We start from the raw sequence: 20,344 nt of genomic DNA on the forward strand, positions 1-20,344 counted from the left end.
CACATTCTGCAAATCTATTATACAGTAGATAACACAGGTCTTTCATTTTTGTTCCTGAAGAGCCTCTGCATAAAAAGTGCCTCCATATTATGTAGAGTGATACAGGGACACATAATAAAATAAGCATAATGTCTCTCCACCCACACCTCCCTGGAGGCACAGCCTAAAAGCAATTCACAGGTCCTTCCTCAGACATGGATCATGACAGCCCAAGTGCATCTTACAGGGCTGAAGTAGGGTTTTCATCAGCTCTGCATACCCTGTCCCTGCACTGTCGTACCCACACCATCAGCAGCCAGCCCTGTGTTCCCATACCTGCTTTGGGATGCGGGGCAGAGGAGCAAGCCAGTGAGACAGCACCAGGCAGGAAAACAAAACATCCAGGTAATTCATGCAGGGATACCTATTCATATAACCTCGGAGACAGCTCCGCACCGTCAGTGAGGAAGGTGGCCAAAAACCCTGCCTAGATGCCAGCAACAAACAGGGGCCTGCTGCCAGCAAGAGACATCTCGAGCTCAGCTTGAGCGGCCTTTGGCTGCCAAACACACACGCACACCCTCTGCTCACAGCCGCACACACGCCAGCAGCCAGGCCGCCAGAGACCCGGGGACAGAAGAGTGATCTCTTAATTGGACCTTCACAAAGCTATTTAGGGGACCTGCCTGACAGGCGAAACAAATGCCACCCGCTTTGAAGAGGCTGGAGGAACTCGGACCGGTGCACCTCCAGTCCCCGAAACGCAGCCTGCCCAGAGCCAGCTCCAGCAACGGGGAAGGGAGAGAAAAGCAAATAAATAGAGAAAAATGGCAAGTGCCCAACACGACCGTCTGTGTGAGCTGGGAGCTTTGTGGAGATGGCAGCACCGCGGCATGACTCATGCAGGTGTCTCTCCCGGCTGCAACAACCCAAACCAAGATGTGGTTCATTAACCCCTGTAATCCAGAAGAGAAAGGCGACTTGGAGCACAGCGAGCCGCAGGAAGGTCAGCACAGCCCTGGAGGGAGGCGTTCCCGGGCTCTGCCACCACTCGCCTCTTTCAGAAGAGGTTTCCCCAGCTCCCAAACGCCCTCTCCGCGCGCAGATGTTGCTATGGTCCACGGCAGGGGTGGGACAGGGCAAGGGACAGCACTCTGCTACAAAAGCAAAGGGATACTACAGACTGGAGATGAGGAAGAAGCACAGGCTGGGGACAGATTCGTTATTCACAGCTTGAGCTGAAAGCACACTGCGAGCTTCTAACGCGCACATTGTGCAGGGAGGCATTCAGAGAGCAGAGGAGAGGGACGGGTACGACGGTAGGTTTGCAACCACAAACTGTTTCAAAGTGGTTTCCATATGCTTAAGCACTCAGAGCGCTGGAAGAATTACACCCACAGCCCAATCTCACCATGGTAGCTACCCACACAGGAGGCAACGGGAGGGGGGGGAATATCAGGGAAAAGATTATCATTAATGTGTCAAAGCAATAAAAAATACCACTAGAAAACCTGTTCCTCTGCTGCTCTTAACTCTCTTGTCGAATAAAAGGAGTAGAGGGCATTGCACTGGCAACAGCAAGCCATCCCTCCACCGAGGCAGCTCATGCACTGTGTCCCGTGCTAGGTGCCCCTTTCCGTGCCCTGCGCTTCAGTCCCCATGCCCTGCTCAACAAGGCTCCCAAGTGCCCCCGTGGCTGCGCAAACCCAGGCAAAGGAGGCAGCCGAAAGGCAACGGGTGCTTTTTACGGCAAGCAGAGCAAGGACCCCCTTGCGTCCATCGCATGTGTGTCCCCGAGGCTAACGCCTCGGTCCTAGCAAATGTTCCTTCTGTTTCCCTGCAGGGACCTTTTCCAAAACACTTCCTTACCGCAATGCACTCCCTATGCCCTCCCGAGGAACAACAGCTGCTGCTACCACTCAGCAGCGATCCCAGGGATCGCTCCTTTTCCCCTAAAATCCTTGTATTTAGGCATATTCCTAAAGCCCCAGTGAAGTTTCCCCAGCAGCGCAGGCTCCGCATTACGGCCAAACGCAAGCATCGTCCCGTGCAGCAGTAAAGGCAAACGAGTCGCTGAGCAACTTCAGCACCGATGCACCTTAATTAATTTGCTTTTAACAGTCCCTGTTCATTAAGAACAACATCTGCCGAGAAGCTCATAGGAGCAAGAAGAGGAAAACGAGCCCGGAGAGAAGTCCTGGAAAAGACTTTCCCAGGTGCAGCGCTTCGGTTTGCCAGGCTGGGGTGAGCCTTTCCCCCGCACCTGGGACCCAAAGGGCTGCTCCCGACTTCATCTGGGAGGGAGGGAGGGAAGGAAAAAATAGGGAAACATAAGGAAAAATAAAATAAGGAAAAATGAAAGAGAGCGCTGCTGTGCGCCGTGAACTCGCTCCCCCCCACACCCCCAGCCAGGGGCGTGCTGCCTCGCAGCCGGCCGCAATTAAGGGATCGCACCTTAGCTCCCCTCAGGGCCTGATCCTGTTCCCTGCCAGCCCGTTGAAACCCACTGTCCTTAAAATTAAAGCGCAGGAAAGGCGGCACAAATACTGTTTTATCGAGATTTAACCCCGTACATCTCTCCCCCCCCCCCCCCCCCAAGGGCAGGCAGAGGCGACAAGGAGCAGCAGCGGGAGCCTTGGGAAGCCCCAAGCCCCACAGCCCTTCCCAGACCCACGCTCCGGCCACCCGAAACTTTTCCTTCTTCCCCCCAACCCCGCAGCCACCCACAGACAGCGCAGGGGGCTGGTGACACGCATGGGGAGCGGGAAGGGGACACGGACACGGTTGTGCAAACAACGGAGGGGGCTATGGAGGTGCATGGAGGAGTTCCATGCGCCCAGGAGATGGGGTCTGCGTGTGTCCCACCCGCGGGCGCGCAGCGCACTAGGGGGACACCCGCGACCCTCCGTGGGCACGTCGGTGGGAGGGCTGGAGGGGGAAAACAGCCGCAAACAAAACTGGGAAGAGGATAAAATAAAGTAAAAGAATTTTTAGGGGGGGGAAGAAAGGAAAAAGCCCAAAGCGGACCCAGGGGCCGGGGTCGCGGCAGCAGAGCGGGGTTTTACCTCGGCACAGGAGCAGCAGCGGCGCCAGGAGCAGCGCGGGGCCCCGGGAGAGCATCCTCTTTGTTCCATGCCCAGAAGTAGTCATGGTGCTGATTTATTTGGAGCGGGGCGGCTCAGCGGGGCGGGGGGCCGGGGGTGTCGCGGCGGAGCCGTTAACCACTCCCCCCGCGCCTGCCCGTCCGGCGGCGGGGCCAGGCGCCCCGCGGAGGGGAGGGGGGGGGGGGGATGTCCCCGCTCCCCGCCGGCCCCGCGCTCACGGCCGGCCCCGCCGCATCGCCGCCCCGGGGGGCAGCGGGCTCCGCCCGCCGCGGCGGCAGCAGGAGCAGCGCTCCCCCGGGGCAGCCGGGCGCTGCGCCGGGGGCTGCGGCGGTGCGGATGGACGGACGGACGGACCGCCCGACGGACCGGGGCTGGGCCGGGCGGGGCGGAGCCTCACCTGAGGGGATCGGGGCAGGGGCTCTGCGCGGGGCAGGCCCGCAGGTGCCCCTCCGCGCCCTGAGCGCGGCCCGGGCCCGCAGCTCTCAGGAGCAGGGCGCTGCCGTGCGCCCCTCGCTGCGCAGCGCCGGCGCTGGCGGCCCGCACAAGTTTGCGCTCACTCGCGGTGGGCTGCGGCCGGACCCCCCGAGCGCGGCGCGGCCGGAGCGGAGCCCAGGCTTCCCTCAGCGGCCCGAGGGGCGCCGGGAAGAGCGCGGCTGCCCCCTGGCGGCCGCCGCCGTCACTGCGCGGAGCCCGCTGCGGCCGGGGGGGGCGGGAAGTGTGCAAAGAGCCGGGCGCGTGTGCCCTCAGAAGGGGGGGGGTCGTGTGCAAAAGAAAGAGCCGTGTGCAAAGGGGTGCGATGCGGTGTGCAGGGAGCACTAGGGAGGTGTGCAAAGAGCATCCCAACAGGTGCGCAAACAGCATCCATCCTAAGGGGTGTGCAAAGAAAGAGCATCCCAAGGGGTGTGCAAAGAGGTGTGCAAAGAGCATCCCACGGGGTGTGCAAAGAGCATCCCAAGGGGTGTGCAAAGAGATGTGCAAAGAGTTGTGCAAAGAGCATCCCAAGGGGTGTGCAAAGAGGTGTGCAAAGAGCATCCCAACAGATGCGCAAACAGCATCCATCCTAAGGGGTGTGCAAAGAAAGAGCATCCCAAGGGGTTTGCAAAGGGGCGTGCAAAGCCACAGAGGAGTTTGCAAAGGGCACCCAAAGAGGCTTTCAGCAGGAGTGAAGGAGCATGCACAAGGACAGGCTTTGCACAAGTGCTACCTGGTAGCAATGCAGGCACAGGGGAGCTGCTCACACAAGCAGGTGTGTGTTTAGTGGTGCTTTCATTATGAAACCACCCGTGATCTGTTGACCTCTATCAACAGATCCCAAAATCCCCCTCATTTGGAGCCAGCCTTGCACTGAGAACACACTGGGCTGGGAGCTGTAACAGCAACTGCAATAAAAACAGTTGGAAGAAAGGGAAAAGGAAAGAAAAGTAGACGAAAAACTAGAAAAAAAACCTCCATCCCCTTGGGTTCTTCTGCAGTTTTGCAAACATGTCTGAGTTTGATTTCTTTTCCCTCCCTGCATAAACAAGCTTTTATGTAGTACTTGCAGTAATCTTGTTTGCCTCCATAACCACTCCTATCAATGTCATAAAAAATTTAAGTCCGATATTTTACCACTCCACACACACAGGAACGTGAGTAAACGCTGCTCTCCCATGTAGGGAGATGCTGTGTGGTGGGATGAGAGTCAGCAACAGCCTGGGGCTGGGCCCACACACGTGGAGGAAATACAATAAAAACCCAAGAGAACACAAAGATTTAGTGTCCTCAGAGAAGGTAAAACTGATCAATCAAGCTGCAGTGATGAAGGTCAGCTTGCTGTCTGCTCTTGGTACTTGGTATAACAAAGTGCAACAGGATCATTTAGCTGCTCGTGGAAGCTTGGTGACACAAAATTCAGTTAATTTGCTGTTTCAGACACCCCTGTTTCTTCCATAGGCATTTTGGGGGGGGAGGTGGTGGCTTCTCTTGAGGCTTACACCACTGTGGAAGCAGCATGCAAAGGGCGTCATCCCAAGGGATGCATGCAGGAGGTTACAAAGAGCATCCAAGAGCCATCTAGCTGGAGGTCTGTGACTAGTGGAGTTCCTCAGGGGTCGGTGCTGGGACCGGTGCTGTTTAATATTTTCATCAATGACCTGGATGAGGGAACTGAGTGCACCCTCAGCAAGTTTGCTGATGACACAAAACTGGGAGGAGCGGCTGACACACCAGAGGACTGTGCTGCCATTCAGCGAGACCTGGACAGGCTGGAGAGTTGGGCGGGGAGAAACTTGATGAAATTTAACAAGGGCAAGTGTAGAGTCTTGCATCTGGGGAAGAACAACCCCATGTACCAGTACAGGTTGGGGGTTGACCTGCTGGAAAGTAGCGAAGGGGAAAGGGACCTGGGGGTCCTGGTGGATAGGAGGATGACCATGAGCCAGCAATGTGCTCTTGTGGCCAAGAAGGCAAATGGCATCTTAGGGTGCATTAGAAAGGGAGTGGTTAGTAGGTCAAGAGAGGTTCTCCTCCCCCTCTACTCAGCCTTGGTGAGGCCGCATCTGGAATATTGCGTCCAGTTCTGGGCCCCTCTGTTCAAGAAGGACAGGGAATTGCTTGAAGGAGTCCAGCGCAGAGCCACAAAGATGATTAAGGGAGTGGAACATCTCCCTTATGAGGAGAGGCTGAGGGAGCTGGGTCTCTTTAGCTTGCAAAAGAGGAGACTGAGGGGTGACCTCATCAATGTTTACAAATATGTGAAGGGTAGGTGTCAGGATGATGGAGCTAGGCTTTTTTCAGTGATATCCAGTGATAGGACAAGGGGCAATGGGTGTAAACTGGAGCATAGGAAGTTCCACGTTAACATCAGGAAGAACTTCTTTACTGTAAGAGTGACAGAGCACTGGAACAGGCTGCCCAGGGGGGTTGTGGAGTCTCCTACACTGGAGATATTCAAGGCCCGCCTGGACAAGTTCCTGTGTGATGTACTGTAGGTTACCCTGCTCTTGCAGGGGGGTTGGACTAGATGATCTTTTTAGGTCCCTTCCAACCCTTGGGATTCTGTGATTCTGTGATCCATGAGCTTTGCCCTGCAGCTCAGCTGTGTCCCTGGGGCCAGGGGTGCAGGCTACAGGCACCCAGAGCTGTGCATGGGGCACAGACAACCCTCTTCCGCTGCCCAAAACCAGAGACACCCCTCAGCTGGACCAGCAGCTTCTGTCCCCCTCATCTCAAGCCATGAGTCCTGCACACAGCCGATGGCCTCAACCACAACCTCGCCTTTCTGACAGCATGGGAAAGCATTTAGACTTCATTCCAGCACTGCTACACGTTTCCAAGTGTGATTTTTATAACCAACATGCATAAGAAAATCCAAAGTGAGAAATTTTGCAGCCCAAAAAAGCACTGACAAGAAACCCATCCTGCTTCCATGGATGCAGGTGCACTGGGTAGAGGCATTCAGCCCCATCCTGGTAGCTGCAGATAGGACTAGTCTGGCTAATACCTTTCCAGACTTGGCCTTAAGAGGAATGGTAAGGCTGAACTGATTCATTATGTGCCTCTCAGCCAAATAAAGCAGTAGGATCTTCTCCCTCCTCTAGCACACACGTTTATTGTCTTTTAATGAAGGCTAACATAATTCTTGTAAAAATGAAATGCAAACAAGTGTAAGGTGATGGCTGCAGACTGTAAGATGGGAGAGAAAAGGCAATGCCAGAGCAATCTCCTTCCTGTGGTTAGCTTGGGTGTGTTGCAAGAAACGACCCATAACAAAGTAAAATACCAACAATAACCTTTCTTGAAGGCTTTGCCACTGAACTGTGTGCCAACAAGTGCAAACAGAATTTATCACAGAAATAGAGATTTCCCAGCACAAAAGGCACCTTGCAGCAGAGGAGCTGCTCCTAAAATTGGGGCTACTGGGGGTTGCTTCAGGCGCTTTGGTGTGGGGGAGCTGGAGAATCCAGCTGAGTACCAATGATAAGGGCAACCAGGATTTATTTCCCTTGCTGAGTTAAAAAGAGGTGTGAGAAAATGGAAGGGGATTATTGGGGAATACAAAAAGCATAAGGAAGAATTGCAGATGCATCAACAAAGCAAACAGCTACAGCTGATGGAGCACAGCTTCCTCATCAAAGCAACAGGGCAGTAAATGCTCCTTGACTGAGTTCGCACAGTTTGTCGGAGCTTCTGGTTTCTGAGTCAGCCACTGAGCTTTTTCTAACCCCCTTAGCTGGCTTACAGCATGCCTTGTCTTTTCCCGTCTTCTTCTGATGTGAGAGCAGCAAAAGGTGAGATGCCACCAAGCTGCTCACTGGTGCCAGAATCAGCATCTCCCATAGGTGAGCCTCAAAATAATTCCTTTCCCAAAGGAGATTTGCTTTCAAGTTATTCCGGTAGGATATAGCTGCACTTTCTTTGTGCCAGTGTGATTTTGCACGCAGAGGCAACCCGTGTGTAACAAAGGACTTGAAAGGCATTACAGCGTTATGGAAACATGTTGGGTTTTTACATCAATCACATGTCAAAAGAACGAAGGTTTGGGGAGTGCCCTGCAGTAAGGATGAGAATTTGAAAGATGTCTTGGTGTATTAGGAAGTAAAACGCCAGCTGGGAGTTAAAAGGGAGGTAAGGATGGGGCCAGATCCTGGGCTGTGTTTAGATGCTTATTTCCTAGGGGAAATAAGAAGCCTGAATACCACTGAGGCTCCATAAAGCACACGTGGGACTGCAGCAATGCCATTGCTTAGGCTAAATTTGACTCAGCAGGGGGAATAAGAACCTCTCTGGGAAGTCTTGGGATCCCTCCCTCTGTCCACTTGGTAGCAGGACTTCTCCATCCTGCCCTGTCTCATCTGACAGAGCAATGGAACCCTCAGGTCTGGTCCTGAGAGCAGGGGAGGGAGGATCTGCATAAAAGGACCTGCAAAATCACCATCAGAATCAGAGCCATGTCTGATAAGGGGGAGGGCAGGAGTTGACTATTTCCTTATCCCAGCTTTCCTTCTACCAGGGTTTAATAACAATGGGAAAGATTTACATTTAATCACCCTTCAAGGTGTGTTACAGTATTTGAAAGCTTGCCATAGATTTTAATCGCTTTGCACCCTTGTGGCCAAGCTCGGTACATCACCATTTATAACAAAAGTGTGCTAGACCTAAAACCAGCTAAGTGATGCCAAACCCCCCCCCCACTCTAATCTGTCCTTAAACTGCTGGTCTGGGGCTCACTCGAGCAGCTTGTGAGTCCAAGTCAAACTCCACGAACAGTTTTGGCTGCGGAAAAAATGGTCATGTCTAAATATTTTTGGTGGTTTTGAATGGAAACACTTTGATTTTGTATGTAGAGCTGCCCGGTTCATTTAGAACTTCATTACGGAATGCTGTCCCGTCTGACCACGTCTGCTGCCTGCTTGCTTGCAAGAGGCAAGAAAAAGTGTTAGCTTCAGGTCAGAAAAAAGCCAGATTTTGAAAAAATATAACTGCATCAGTTTTGCAATGTTGGAAAACACTCAGGTAAAGAACCCTGGGGCTGGCGTGTCACTGGGGGCTGCTGATATGAACGTACCACCGGCAGCCCTGTAGAACAGAGAGATCATTGCAGTCCCATTTTACAGACAGGGAAGCACGTCAGCCCTGCTATTTAGGGGTCCCTGTGACCTGTCCTTCCCCATCCATAGAAACTTCACCACTGCTTGCATTGTGGCACCCTGACACAAAACGGGGTCCTTGGGAAATCTGCCCCTCTGTGGTCCCCAGCATCATCCACAGAGGAAGAAACCAAAGGGAGAGAAGGAGCTGCTGTTCTGGCAGCGTGGGGCTCAGTGAATCACAGAGGTAAGTGATTCACCCAGCATCACGCAGGAAACCTGTGAGCAAGGCAGGAACTGAATCAGGGGGTCTTGTTTTTTGTGTTTTTAGCTTTTAATCATCTTTTTCTCGTTATCCTTAAAGCCTCTTCCCAGAGGTGGAGGGGGCTTTGCTCGCCAGAAGGGAGCAGGATAATCACTCCCAGGTGGAAAAGCAAAGAGCAGTGGGAAGTGTGGTGCCCTGCTGTAGACAAGCACCTGCAGAGACTAAAAGGTGATGAATTGCCATAATTTCTGCTCCCTCCTTTACTTGTGTTTAATTAAATTGGTTTAAGACCGGTCTGAACAGGAGACTGATTCCTCTGTGCAATTTAAACCACCTGTTCGGGGAGGAGAGGTGGGATCAGGGATGCTTGGCAAGACCTGCCATTCTTAAGGATTTCTTCTCTTATGCTCACTCTCAGCTATACTAAGAGATGCCTGGAGGATCTGCCCTAGGAGGAGGATGCGGAGAGCTCATTCCCTGGCACAACATGCAAGTGAGACCCAGTGGATGTTCCCATGCCTGCGCTCAAGCCATCGAGTCGTGATGTTCCACGCAAAGCAAAACCAACCCCAAAATCCGAGCGTTTTCCGTGAAGGTCACAACTGGGAAAGTTCTCAGGTAGCTCAGTCACTGAAGGGCTGCTAAAAGCAGGAGTCACACAAAGCTACGTGCCTGCGGGCTCATTAAAATAGTCTTTGTGCTCCAGAAATGCATATAAAAGATGCACACAGGACCTGTCATTCTTACAGATTCCTTCTCTTCATGTTCACTCATTCTCAGCTAAACTAAGAAATGCCTGAAGCTGTCAAAGGGGCTGTTTCAAAGGGAGCCTGGAGACAGAAAGGGAGCAAGTCGGTGCCTGGAAAGCCTTGCTAATCAAGGGAGGGGGGATCCGCCTGGTTTCCTCCCTCCCCGGAGCACGGCTCGTGCTTCAGCTTTGAAGACCTGTCATGTGTGACGCTGCTTTGCCTCAACATTTATACTGAGATATTTCTGCCTGGAATATATATTTAATTCCCTTAAAACCAGCCGCCCACCCTTTGCCTCTCAGCACAGCGCTGGGATCATTTCAGAGCCTTAAATAAAACATAGGGGAGGTGGCCCCAGTGCCAGGACCATCCCCAGGCCATCGTCTGTATAAACAAAGGGATTTTCTCACAGCAGAGTGCCCAGCAGGCTGTGTCTAACATCAGGATCTTTAGAAATCCAGGTCTCTAATGAAAAGGGGAGACTTTTGCCCCCAGGTGCACTACAAAAATTAATGGGTATCATGACTGTAACTACTTGAATCAAACGCAAAGCCATGTGTCGCTCAGCCCTTTTGCAATATTAGCAGCTTATTATAAGCCTGTTTACATCTGTCCCTGCCTGACTTAAACCCAGCAGGAATAAAACTAATATAAAGTGAGCAAAGTGAATTAGGAGCAGAGATGCTTTTACCAGAGCTTGCTCGAGTGCAGCACACTCCTGGCACTTGGCAGATAGATGGGTCCTGCTGGTGTCTGGTGGGTCAAAACTCAGCAGGTAGCAAGGAGAAGACCCAAAGGCACAGACCCAGGACAATGTCAGCCTCAGAACTTGTTCCTTTGTACCTGGTGTCACTGGTACCATGCAGGGACATCCCATTGCATAGCAGAGGTGTCCTTGAATCCCTACAGCCAGTAAAACTCCCCAGACTCTTCCAGCTGCAGCGAGGGGTCAGGCTGGGGTATAGCAAGTGAAAAGCACCATTGAGATGTGCTTAAAGTAAGTCTCTGCAGCAGCCTCAGATGCAGACATTCACTACGGGTGCGTTCATTAAGCTGAACAATGCCTTTGGCTGGTGTTTGAAGAGCCGAGGTAGCTGCCTGTGTTGTGAAAGGCAGAGGTATGAATTCTCTCCCGTTCTGTGCCATCGGCATCTTTAATCTGAAGCCTCTCAGCGAGCTGAGTGCTGACACCATCCGCGTCCCAGCTGGCAAACACAACTAATTAGAGACAGTGCGAGAGACAGCGCAGCATCAAAGGGGGGTTGCGGAGCAAAAATCAACTGTGGGTGCCCTGTCTGAGGTGGAGATTTGTCTCTCCAACAGGATGAGTCACTCCTCTCCCCTTCCCACGTGGAACAAGGGCCCTGGCTGAGATTTTAAGAGACTGCATCAATAGATCACCAAACCTATCCATCTGTCAGGGAGGAAGCACATTTTGCAGGGAAGAAGGGCAGCTTTGGGCTGGCACACAGCTTCATGGAACCATTGGGCTTGCCATCACAGTGGTGGCTTATGAATTACTTACAAGTAGCTGTAGTCTCTGGGCTGGTTTAATATTTCATCTTGTTTTTGTCGGTCAGATGCAGGACAAGATCCCAGAGAAACCAAAGTCCAGGGACGAGTCCCGTTAATGCCACCACTTAGATCTGCTGAGGAGCCACGAGTGTGCTGCCCGTCCCTGTGATTTAGACGTGATGCACATAACATGCAGGAGGAATTATTAATACCAAATTATTTCTCTTACCCATATTAGCTTCTGGGAGAGGTTGCAGCAAATCCACTGGACCATGTGAGCCAAGATCTTCTGCTAAGCAGCTACTTAACAGGAGCAGATCTGAGTAATGCATGGCAAAAGGGAAGTCAGGCAAAAAAGAAAGCTCAGGGTTATCCAAAAATCACAGCAAAACCAGCTCCTGTGCAGGGCTGAAGGTGGCCAGAACCATGGGGTAGCCCAGAATGAAGTCTTTGGCTGCCCAAAGCCTCCCAGCACCCTTGCCTAAAGGTGGGCAGCTTAGCTCACACTGGGCTTTCCCCTCTATTGGTAGCACAGTTTAACCTTTCAGCTTTCATCAGGGTATGGCACCATTGTGGTGATCCCTTGGAGCACTGGCCAGGCTGCATCTAGATGATCTTTCAAAGTTCCTTCCGCCACAAACCTCTTGATGGTTGTGTAGTGTGGGTTGCTGCTGCAAGCCCCACAGAAACTGGAATTTGAGATCCGTTTTATCAAGGATGTTTCCCCAGGAACCTTTCTCTGGGCTAACACCACGTTGGCTTCATCTATGGGTCCAACATTAACCAGGCTGGCAGCTCAGGGGACTGGGGGCAAAGCCTCTGTAGGTCGTTCTAAGACCAGACAAGCTCAAGTGATGAGGACCTTTTCTCTGTGGTCAATACACAAACCTGAAGACACTGCAGGAAGGACCTCTCCTGGTTTCAACAGCATTCAGCACTGCCTCAGCAGAGGCAGCACAGCAGGGTTTGCTGCACAAAGTACTTTTGCAAGGTGTTTAAAAGCAGATTTCTCTGGAATTCAGAGATAGACAAACATTAGGTGAGAACCAACCACCCCCTGACAGTTCAGGTGGCGTGTTTCATTGTGCAGGACAGGGACTTGGACAGGGGTCAGTGCCCATGACTTGGGGTCTTGTTAAACTGGAGCAACCAAGTGCCCTGATTGCTTGTTTCTGCCCTGCCAAGAGCAAAATGACTGATTTTTGTTTCTACTTGAATAAATGAGTGGGAAATTTCCACTACTTAGATCAGGAGATGCTGTGAATATTTATGTTATTGTTCACCAATTGGGGGAAAAAAGGAAGTGCTATAAATGAACATATTTGGTGACCCAATTTGAGTGGCTCATTACAATTAGATCAAGCTAATTGCCACCCTTGTATTTCATTTGCCAACTTGTTAAGCTAATTGAACAAAATAAAACTAATGAACAATTATAATGAAGTTTATAATTAGACCACTGGAAAAAACCCTCAGTTTGAGAATATTTAAGGCATAATGAATGTTCAGGAGGTTTGGGGAGGGGGAATGGGAGGTGTCAGTACATCATGCCACTCTCTCCCACCAAAAGGCTTCTTCCCAAGAGCTGAAGTTCTTGGCATATTACCTATTCCCAAATTACCTCAACCTGGCATTTTCTTAATCACATTAATGCCTTTAATGTACATACATGGCATTTAAAGTGATCCCAAATTCAGGAACTAGCCTGTTAGTGAGGCAGCTCAGAGCTGGACATGATATTCTATAGCTCTCCTCAACTCCATCTCTACAGCAGGAATCAACATCTCTGTGAAAGACAGGGGTTTAATGCTAAAAGTGAAAAACAAGCATGTGGTGCAGTCAGAGTTCACAGAACCCCAACAAGCTGATCTATGGTGTCAATACACCAACCTGCCTTTCCCATTCAGGAGCCCCGGAGGCAGAGATGGGGAAGAACAGAAAGAGCAGCACTCTCCACATGATTAGAGCCATTTTTAAAAATAGAGTTATTTTTGTTGCATTCAGTCCCTACATAGATTTGAATAAACCCATGCCAGCCTCTTTTCACCCCCTGCTGCTGAAGCACAGAAAATTAAATACCATGATAAGACTCACTTTCTGGAGTTTCAATTTACAGGGTCAAGCAGGTGCCCACCGAAACCTAATAGAATTGTCACATCAGACTCCTCACAGCTTAAAAACTTCTTTTCCTCCAGCTTGCACATAAAAGTAATTATTTCATATAGAACTCAGTAGGAATTGAGGGTTTGCATCAGGGAATAAAGGCAGAAACTTTTAAACCAGGGAGGCAATGGGACCAACCTTTTCTCTTAGATGTCTAGAGGTTTCCAGCACTTGTTGCACTCTGAAAGCAAGTGCTGGTTTTCATCAGGAGCCTGTGGTGCCAAATGCTATATGCACAGGGCAGGGATGAAGTATATGCAGTCTGCACAGACCACCGGGTGGAACTGGAGGTATTAAACAAAGCAGCATTGATCACACTCCCTACCTGTAACCACCGTAATCCCAGCCTGGAGTGTCAGTGGCAATAGCTTTCTTCTTCTTATTTACATAGCTGCTTTACTTGCCCAGATATTAAGATAACGAACTGTTTCAGGGAAATAAGAGGTTTACTTGTATAAGCTATTGAAATCCTATGCCCCCCTCCCCAGTTTTAATTCCAGCTGCATTAGGAGAAAAATCTCTGGGTTTTCAGCCATGTCTCAGTATTTCTGTGCCATCAGAACCAGCTGTCCTCTTCTAAAGCTAATTGCAGGTTTCACCAGGAGAGCGGCAATATCCTGGTATTAATGTGGGTTTGTAGCTGTCTGGCACTCACCATGTTCCATCACCTTCTTTTCGTGGGTTTCATGCAGGTGTCCTTTCATCAGTCATCCTGGAACTGCTGGCACAAACACGCTGGGGCTAGGGCTGCCCTCCCTTTGGCTTGTGCTGCTCGAGGCAGGCTCTGGTCCCACTTCACCATGGGCAGGAGAGAGTTTGGGTAAGGAGGATGCAGACAGCCATGACCTCCCACCCTCCCCCTGCATCCCTCTCTGCAGGGATGCAGTTTATCGCTGCTGCATCACCTGTAAACTTGGCATCTCTTCCTTATACTGGGAGGTTACAGCCATGGATTATTCTCACTACATCAACCCTGGCAGTACCTTCATGTTTTGTCCATTGCATGAAATTAAAGAGAGATCCCTCCATGTGCTTTCTCCGTTAGGCAAAGTGCCTGGACGAAAGCAATCAGGTCTTTTTCTCCCCCACTGCAACAGCCCCAGTAATCCAATTCACACCAGCAGAGTCTGACAAATGCCTTTCACCAGCTTGTATGAGGACAGCAAGCTGACAGGCTGATCATCACTTGGGAACAACCACAAGGGCCTCCAGTGTGCTAAAAACTCACATATACATGCAGGGTTTTCTATAGGCTTGTGCTGGTCTGGGCATTTGCTCCCTAATTTCCCTCCCCACATGGATGCCCACACCCTCTAATAATAAAATGGTTGAGAAAATGGGAACAAACCTTGAAGTGAAGCATGAAATAGGCTCCATGATTCCAGATAGCCAGGTCCATTTAAAGCCTTGCTTGACATTCGCATTATAAGGACAAATCCCGTACAAAAATCTCTCCTCATGCGTTATACTCTTGCATTAATTCATGAAGTGTCATGCATCTAGCATATTTTATTATACATGAGAACTAGGCAAATTAAAACTCTCAGTCGAGTATCACTTTGCATACTCAAGGCCACCTCTCCTCAGGCCCTGTTGAGGTTTAGAAGTCTCACCTGTTTAAACTCAGCTTGCCTTTTAAACCAACTTACTTAAACCAGCACAAGTTCTTACAGTTTTCTCCACACAATTTATTTCAATTTAGCTTTAACCTCTTCATAGCTAATACAAGCTGAAAAGAAATACATCTGGTTTAAAGGGAAACAAATGTGCTGCCAGGGAAGCGAATTGTGATTGAGTTCTTGGGGTGTAGGCACCCACTTCTCAAGTGCCACTGACAGTGCCTGTCCCAGTCCCATCACCCAGGACCAGCTGCATCAGGCAAGTCCCATCAGTTTAAAATCCATTGCAAAGGAAGGAAATGCAACTCCACGTCAGCAAGCTCCTAAAAAACACCTTTTCCTGAGTAAAAGATGCCTCAGATGCAGGAAGAGATCATGAGAGGTAACAGTGCTATAAACAGTCTGGGACTCCTCCTCTGGCTGCTGTAGAAAGAAGAGCCTGAGATAAACTCATCTTTAGAAAGGGAAGAAGCCAATCATGCTAAGATGGGGCTTAACTAAAATTAGGCTGTTTGAACATGACACTAGAGCTCTTATCCCCATCAGAGAGAACTTTGTTGGTTCAGTGCAACCAGGTTTTGCATACAGCTTCCAAAACGTATCTTCTCAAAGTAGCAAAGCCAAACTGAGCAGGCACTTCGTAGGAGTGGGTGTTCAGCTGCAGACTCCCAAAAATCACAGCATCCAAGGACTGCAGAAGAAGGGGCACCTCCAGGACCTCCTCTTCTTCCAGCCTTATTTTCCTCTGCCCCAGACACATACACCCCCCTCCATCTACTCTCAATCCTTCACATTGCCACTGATTTCAGCTCTCCTCTTGTCTTACTGTTGTCTTAACAGATCTTACTGTTCAGCTCAGAGCTTGTTCTGGTAACATAAACTCTTTCCTTCAAATGCTGGTGTTTGAGCCATTTGCCGTAATACCACATCCAGGGCCTTGGAGAACAACATAATACAACCAAGCCACATTTCTAAGAGCGTGCAAAGCATACAATGAGAAGAAATACTCTCCTATTCCTTGGCAAAACACACAGGCTGTAGATCAATAAGGTAGAAACATTCAAAACAACCTCATTGTAGAACTAAAACAGAGACCACAAGGAATATACCCATCAGTGGGACTGTTACCCTACAACAACCAATTCTGAACTTCCTTTAAATCACTACAGAAGAGGGAACAGAACTGAAAAAGGGATTGTCCTTTCTTTCCTTTTTGTCCAGATTGCTCATTAGCGATGTGAACCTCTCCATGTATACATTAATCTGCTATTGTAAACTCATTAACAATCCTGGAGATGATGGGTTTTGTTTCAAGGGACATTATGGTTTCAGCAGGAATCTCAGCCTGAATGCTGACAAGCCTCTTGAACTTTGTAAAACCACTTGTCAAAAGTACTAAGATGAGAATTTGTTAAGGTCTTCTAATTAAGAAGTACAAGGCCCAATTAAGCTTTCACTAACATGTTAAACAATGGCATGCCAAGGATTTTCCCACCCCCACCAACGCTGTTTTTATCACTTGAGTTCATCTCTGACTGGTGGTTTGGAAGAATTTCTTTGGCCATCAGAAGCAATGATGAGAAATGGTGTGGACAGCTGCAGCCTGCTGCATTAATACTTTGGGACATCTTATTGTTCTGCAACTGAAATTGTTCTGAGACACTCTTTGACTCACTAATGGCATTTCAGAGACTGTTATGCAAAGGAGAGGGAAGCAGAGTCACTCCCACTTTGCACACAGATCATGTAGAGCAAGATGCTCAAACTGATGTTGATTATCTCATTATTTGAATCTAAAAAGGCCCCTAATTCCCAGCAAGGAAAATATGTGTGCTCTCATCAGCTCGGAGGCTGCTGTACTGGACTGTGGCCATGCTTCACAGCAGTTCATACCCTCATTTTGTTTCTGGAAGAATACAGTGTATGACATGTAGCTTCCTCTTTCTATAAAAGATGTAGAAGAAAATTAAGTTGCATCTTGTTGCTGTCTAAGACCTATGTCTATTTCAGAACTATAAATACCCTCTTCATAAAGGGAGAAGGATGAGCCAAGCATTTTTGGACTTCGCTCTGTAGGGCACAAGATCCAGCCAGTAGACAAACAGGTCTGATGAGCTGAAAGATTTAAGTGGAGAAATTGCTCTATGAAATTGCTGCTTGAACACTCCAAAGATCACCTGCAGGAAGAGCAAAGCTTTCACATGTACTGAGATATCTCTGATCAGAGTCCCAAAGGTGGACAGAGGTTAAGTACTCAATAAAGTGACCCACTAGAAGAAATAGAAAAGCAGAAACGGAGAAATAAAGCGTTATTCAAAAGAACATTTCTTCCAAATCAATGTCTGTTCCATACTGTGACCCAAGCATGAAACCCAATATCAGCCAATTTCAAATACATTAGTTGACAAATGCCTCTTTCTCAAAGCTCTTGTACCTCTGAGCACCAAGGAGACAAATCGGAAATGACGGGCCTGATCTCATGCTGCTCCAGCACCATGCTCCTCCAGCAGCCTTCTCCAGCAAAGGTGTGTCACATTCACAGAAGTGCTCATGATCCACACCCCTTCTCCTCCCTCAGCAGCCTGTTGAATACCCAAGATTCACACACTATCCAGGAAGATAATTAATAACTTAAGTCCTGATATTAAGCCACACCACAGCCCTGGTGTGTGCCAGCTGGAGCTGCACTTACCTGCATAAGGACTATGGCAGCACTTCCATCCAGGGATGCAGTATGGGTTATATAATTCCCAAACACCTTCCACAAAGATTGGCCCGGACACCATCTTCCTGCCACTGTTCCCTATAGACACTGGTTCTCCCAAACCCAAAATCCTACAGAGTTTGATCTCAAGAACAAACTGGTACTCTTTACTAATGCATTTGAGATATTATATTAACACCCATCCACCTGTGTGACTGACTGCTCTGCCTTGTAAATGATATCCCTTTAAATGTGTCTGCATTAAACTGAAAGACAATAACAGCCCCAGGGAAGTTGCATTCCATCAAGCAATTACTTGGGTTTCTAAAAATCACTGAAAAAGTAATTCATCAGCTACGCCCTGCTTGGGTTGTTGTGTACCAGCTGATTTTATTTCTTTCAGAATCACCACTAACCAGAGGAATTAACTGAAATCATAAAGTAGTGGGAAGGGGAAGTGCCTGCTCTAACAGGAGCTAACAAGAGCACATTTCTTGATGGGGTATGGTAAAACTACATCTCTCAGTGAGTCAAAGGCAGATGGGCTGATTCCATCAGGTAATTCAACAGTCACTCTCAAATCTGCAGAAGACTAAGTGAGAAAAGCACCTAGCCTCAAGTACCTCTGCTCTGAATTTCCTTGCTATTGAGCATTTATGTTACAGCTTAAAGCAACTGCCAGAACCAGCTCTATTTGCATGCCACTAACATCTGCATATGTAACTTTCCAGGCAAGACACTGTGAGCCCCGAGTTATAAATAGGCATCAAAAAAAGGGGGCTACACATGCAAGGTACAAACAAGGTATTGAGTCTTTCTGGATAAAGCCACCTGAGGTAGGTCAGCACTGCATTGGCTCAGACATTCTGCAAGGGTCACCCAGCTTATGCCTTAGGACCACCAGAGCTGTGGTACTCACAGGAGCTGCTGCTAACGCTGTGGTATGAAGAGCTGCACTACCACACCAGACCTTGTTGTTGTAGCCAAGCAGCTGGGTGCTACCAGTTTGTAAGGACACACTTGAAATCGCATTTGACCACAATTATGTGATGCCCAAGCCCTGGAAAGAACACAGCTAGCTCATAACCTGGGATGGGAAGCAGAAAACTATGTTCTCTGCTTTTCCTTTGCAAACTGTAATGACTTTAGCTCCCTGCTTTCATGCCAGTGAGGTTCTGAACTATCCCCAACTGGATGTTCACAGCTCCATAGCAGTAACCAAAGAAACAGGTCACACTATAAGTAAGCAAAGATAAATCCAAGTTGGATGCCTGGAGGATAGGGTTTGGAATGGAAGGAGCTCCACTCAGGAAGTTGGACAGTGTTCCCAGCTCTACCATAGCCTCCCTTCAAGTTACTTTACAGCCTGACTCAAGTACCCACATACCTCTCCTCCTCCCTGGACTTGATGGGCTGTCAGCATCCAGCACTTCTGAAACTCAGTCCCTTGAAACCAGGAGAGGCACTGGCAAGTCCTTGGTCTGCACAGTGCATTTTGCACCACCCATCAAGGCTTCACGGCTATAAAGTCATTTTCAGTACATAGATCAATATATATAAATACATCTATTTTTTGTTTGTAACTATAGCCTGGGAAAAGTTTTGCAACATGACATTTGCAAGAGATCCAATTATATCCATTAACAAAACTTTCTACAGTGTTTACAGCAAGATAACATATTAAAAAAAGCAGCCTCCAGGCATTGTATATGTTCTTAATGCATCTGTGCTTCTAAACTATCTTTAATTAATGAAATATCCCAAAATTACTTATTAAGAAGGATCTGTGGGCTTTATAAACCCCAGACATCTTGCATGAATTAAAGAACAATGTAATGAAGTTTTAATGAATACAAAGTCACAGTTAATGTAAAATTTATATATAGCATGCCAGAGGGGAAAGGAATTTAAAAGTACTTTCAATCATAGGTTATTGGCAGCTGTATAGCTCATTTTTATACTTTTCTAATGGGTGCTTGGTATTTATGCTATCACATTTATCATGCCAGCATGGTATATTGTCTGCCTTGGTACAGTTCAGAAAGTCAAATGGAGACGAGCTCATTTAATGCCTCATTTGCTAATGAGGCATTTCTACATCCTGCAGTGCATGTGGAGCTGGTGTCCACGATGACTGTGTGCTTTTGATTCAGCCACAGACCACCTGAAAGTGGTTACTCCTCAGCTGCATTCATAGGCAGTTTCCCCATTACTGAGTTACTAGGAGCAATGTGACATTCTGCGACAGATCTACCGCAGGGTGGAAGAAATACAGACTTTTACTAGCTGTAGCCAAATGAGCATCTACATTTTGCCCTAGGTAACAGAGTACACACCTTTCAGTGCGATCCCTTGTAGTAACATCAATATATCACAACCTGCAACTTCTTACTGTACTGACTCAAGGGACATTTTCAGGACACTCTTCCATTCCTGTTCAACCTGGGACCTTCTCAGTGCATATGTAACTAGCAGCAATGTTTTACTTGTCCTCGGTTCTGCATAAGAAAACAGGATAAAACTTTCAGGGAACAGTAATTTCGTAGTGGGATGGACTTGGATAAGAACTATTAAACTTGGTAACAAATTAAGCTAAATAGCAGTAACAAATTAAGTTAATCCCATGACACCCAATTGAAAGGATAACAGACAATAAGTGAATGCAAGTTAAAACACATG

The 20,344-nt window shown here is 48.7% G+C and overlaps 1 protein-coding gene across 2 annotated transcripts in view; it reads right to left on the reverse strand.

Moving 5' to 3' along the window:
• The window catches only part of TMEM132B (transmembrane protein 132B), a 243,399-nt gene extending 231,941 nt beyond the window's left edge, over positions 1 to 11,458 (reverse strand). The window contains exon 1 of one of the 2 annotated variants that reach the window (XM_065692445.1): positions 11,409 to 11,458. In XM_065692445.1, the coding sequence (XP_065548517.1) occupies positions 11,409 to 11,412 (4 nt within the window). In that variant the 5' untranslated portion in view covers positions 11,413 to 11,458. Of the gene's footprint in view, positions 1 to 3,044; positions 3,180 to 11,408 lie in introns of those variants that run through there. The other variant, XM_065692444.1, reaches the window with a different exon arrangement.
• Positions 11,459 to 20,344: the final 8,886 nt, after the last annotated feature.

The sequence above is a fragment of the Lathamus discolor genome, chromosome 12 (genome assembly GCF_037157495.1).
Source record: "Lathamus discolor isolate bLatDis1 chromosome 12, bLatDis1.hap1, whole genome shotgun sequence".
Taxonomy (NCBI): Eukaryota; Metazoa; Chordata; class Aves; order Psittaciformes; family Psittacidae; genus Lathamus; species Lathamus discolor.